The 3,383-nt window shown below is 36.2% G+C and overlaps 1 protein-coding gene across 1 annotated transcript in view; it reads right to left on the bottom strand.

Annotated features, from left to right (window-relative positions):
- The window catches only part of Wdr12 (WD repeat domain 12), a 29,793-nt gene that overhangs the window by 20,740 nt on the left and 5,670 nt on the right, over window positions 1-3,383 (bottom strand). Inside the window, exon 3 of the mRNA XM_004626736.3 lies at window positions 1,128-1,226. Within this exon, the coding sequence (XP_004626793.1) occupies window positions 1,128-1,226 (99 nt within the window). The remainder of the gene's footprint in view (window positions 1-1,127; window positions 1,227-3,383) is intronic.

The following is a 3,383-nucleotide window of genomic DNA, read 5'->3' as shown; positions in this document are numbered from 1 at the left end:
ATATATATTATTATATATATAGCCTTGAACTCAATAATCCTCTTCCCTCAGCCTTCTCTGGGAATACAGGTGTGCACCACCATACTCAACTTGTAAAATTACATTTTTAATTATAAAAGCAGTATTCATGAAAAGTTTAGGGCCAGCCAAATACTTCAGTGGATTAAAGTGCCTGCAAGCAGGATTTAATCCCTGGGCCTGCTGTGCTGGTCCCACCCCTGGGTCACACTGAGATGGCAACTGAGACTGGGCATGGTGGCACATGCCTGTAATCCCAGCTCTTAGGAGGCTAACAGGTGGATCACTACAAGTCCAATCTAGTAGTGAGACCCTGAACACCCTGTAGACCCATCCCTAAAAATAAAAAAAAAAAAAAAAAAAAAAGTTTGAAAATTAGAGGAAAAATCACAATAAATCACAATTTAGCCCCTAGTTTTTATATGTACACAATTATTGTTTAACTCTTGTCAAGTAGTATACAATATATTTGTTCTTTTCTTGCACATTCTTGCAAAAATATGAAGAATGTGTTTATTCACCTGCGTTTTCTTGAACACTGAGATTTTAAAATTTAATATATAAGCCAATTCAAATTTCTAGGAAAAAATTTTATGGTGTCCCCTGGAGCTTGAACAGCTGCATGCAGGTATCAAAGACAACGGCCGAGAATAAATTAAGAGGGCAGAAGTCCAAGAATGTATTTCACATAGCCAGCCAAAAAAACTTTAAGTCCAAAAACAAAGCAAAACCAGTTACCATTAATGCTAAGATAAACATTGTGAATGATGAAAAAGTATGCAGAATAATGCTTTTGTTATTATGCTTTTGTTAACATTCAGAAGGAACCTGCACACTTAGCAAAAAGGCTGACTCTTGAACCTCTGCAGAAAGAACTGAATAATCAGCCACATCATGAAAATGAACCAGTTAATGTTGATGAAGCTACAAGTTTAATGGTTCAATTGTAATATGATGGAGACATATCAAATTCAAAAAAACTCAATAAAGTAAGTATTTTATAAAAAAAAAAGATGTTGGTTGCTAAAGATAGATTCAAGTTCATTATATAAGGTCTAGTAATTGATAATGATAATTGATAACTGAAAATACAGAAGACAGTCATGAACTTACTGATGAGATGTTTTCCATTTCCATGTGTTTGGCCAAAGGCATTCGTAGAAACTGGCCTTTGATGAGGAAATCAAATTCCACATATTTATGGAACTCTAAAGAAAGCAGCAAAATATTATCACTTAACAGTGTGAAATGTTATTGGCACAGACACAGAAGAACTCTTGAAATTAACAGGTACCTTTTATTCCACTGTGGCCTGAGTTTCTCCAGAATTTTTCTTGGCTTATCAGACAAATGTGTTGCAGTTTACTTTTTTTTTTAGAACAGAAATGTGGGGGCTGGTGAGATGGCTCAGTGGTCTAAAGCACCTACTTAGAACAAGCTTGGCAAAGCACAGGGACCATGGTTCGATCCCCCAGCACCACATGCCAGCCAGCCCCGCCCCCTGGTGGGCTGAGCTGGCCACACACACATGCACACACACACACGCACACACAAATAAAAATAAAAAAAAAAAAAAAGAACAGAAATGTGTTGTTCTGTTAATATAAATTTGTTGTTGTTAATGTAACTTTTTTTCTTTTTGGTGCTAGAGATTGAACACAAGGCCCTGTGTTTCTCAAGCACACGCTGTAACACTGAGGTACATCATTGGCTTTATTTTGATTGTTTTTTGAAATAGGGTCTCATCATGTAGCCGAGCCTGTAGCACAATCTTCCTGACTCAAACTTCAAGCAATGAGATTACAGGTGTGTGCTACCATGTGTGGCTATTATAATTTTTTTTTAAATTTTATCCCATGCAAAGTTCCAAACATACGAAACTAGAAATAACAATGAATCACCATCGCCCACATTGACATTAACCAACTCATGATCACTCAATATTCTTTCCTTCCCTCTGATAGTTAATTCTATAACAAACTTCAAGAATTGCATCATTTCTTGGTGGCTTACTATATGTCTCTAAAATTTAAAGACGTAAAAAATTAGTCACCATGTTAGAAAATTTTAAAAATTATTCTAATATCAGATACCAAATTTGATTTGTTTTAGAGTTTTATTATTATTTATATTACTTTTTAAAAAAATGTATTTGGTATAGTGTCTCAATATGCAGCTTGGACTCATAGTGATCCTCCTGTTTTCAGCCTCCCAAGCGCTAAGATTACAGGCACATGCCATCATGCCCAGTTTCAATTGCCTTCTCAAGACACCTCAGGTGGCTAGGGCCAACACGACATGCCAGGCTCAAACCTGGGTCCCTGCGCCTTCCTAAGTAGGTGCTTTAGTCTGCTGAGCTATCTGGCCAGCCCAAAAGTCCACACATTGTTTTTGATTGGTTTTTTTTTTTTTAATCATTAACAGTTTGCATTCCTTTTTGTCCTTGCCATGTATTCTTGAAGAAAGTGGGTCATGTTTCTATATTGGCTTGGATAGTCACATATTCAAGCTGTTGTTTTTTGGCGAGAGGAGTACAGGAACTACATGCATAGCCTTTGTACTGAGCTACACTCCTAGCTTTTATTTATTTTTCATACAAAATCTCATTAAGTCACTAAACTGTCCAGGATGGGCTTGCAATCTTCCTGCCTCAGCCTTTTATAGGCATATGCCATCACACCCAAGTTCCACAGTGTCTCTTTTTTCTTTGGTACTGGAAATTAAACTCATAACCTTGCACTTGCCAGGCAGTCAGTAGGCTGCTGAGCTATATCCCTGGCCCCCTGGTGTCTTAGAACGTATTCCTTATTATTTATATATCCTACAACTAGTCAGATTAATGCTACGATTTCAGATTTCATTATTTTTGGCAAGAAATTTCATAACCCAAAACAGGAAATATAGGGCTTCACTGTATTTCCTATATGTCAGGATGCATGTATCTAATTGTGTTTCTTTTTTAAAATATTAAGATCCATGCTTGTTGGCACTTGCCTATAATCCCAGCAATCTGGGAGGCTAAGGCAGGAGGACTACAAATTTGTGCCCAGCATGCACAACTTGCAACTTAGTATATGGACAAGTGATATCAGACTGATCCCATCTACCATGTTTCCTAAAAGGCATTAACCTATTTACTGATTGTTGCAACTACTGATCTAATCACTATTTATATTCACTGTTTGATAAGGAGTTGGCAAATGTTAATATGGTAGTCTAATTCTATTATTCTATGTTTATTACTTCTCTTAAAAGAATTCCAACAATTATTGGTTTGTTATTTTTTAAAAATACAAAGTCTGAATCAATTGCCATTTTTAACTCAAGAGTAAGGATTCAGTTCTTTAATTTATACAAAATGACAA

The sequence above is a fragment of the Octodon degus genome, unplaced genomic scaffold (genome assembly GCF_000260255.1).
Source record: "Octodon degus isolate 3935 unplaced genomic scaffold, OctDeg1.0 scaffold00016, whole genome shotgun sequence".
In the NCBI taxonomy this organism is placed as follows: domain Eukaryota; kingdom Metazoa; phylum Chordata; class Mammalia; order Rodentia; family Octodontidae; genus Octodon; species Octodon degus.
Note: the sequence above shows the minus strand (reverse complement) of the source record. Positions and strands in the feature narration are given on the sequence as shown.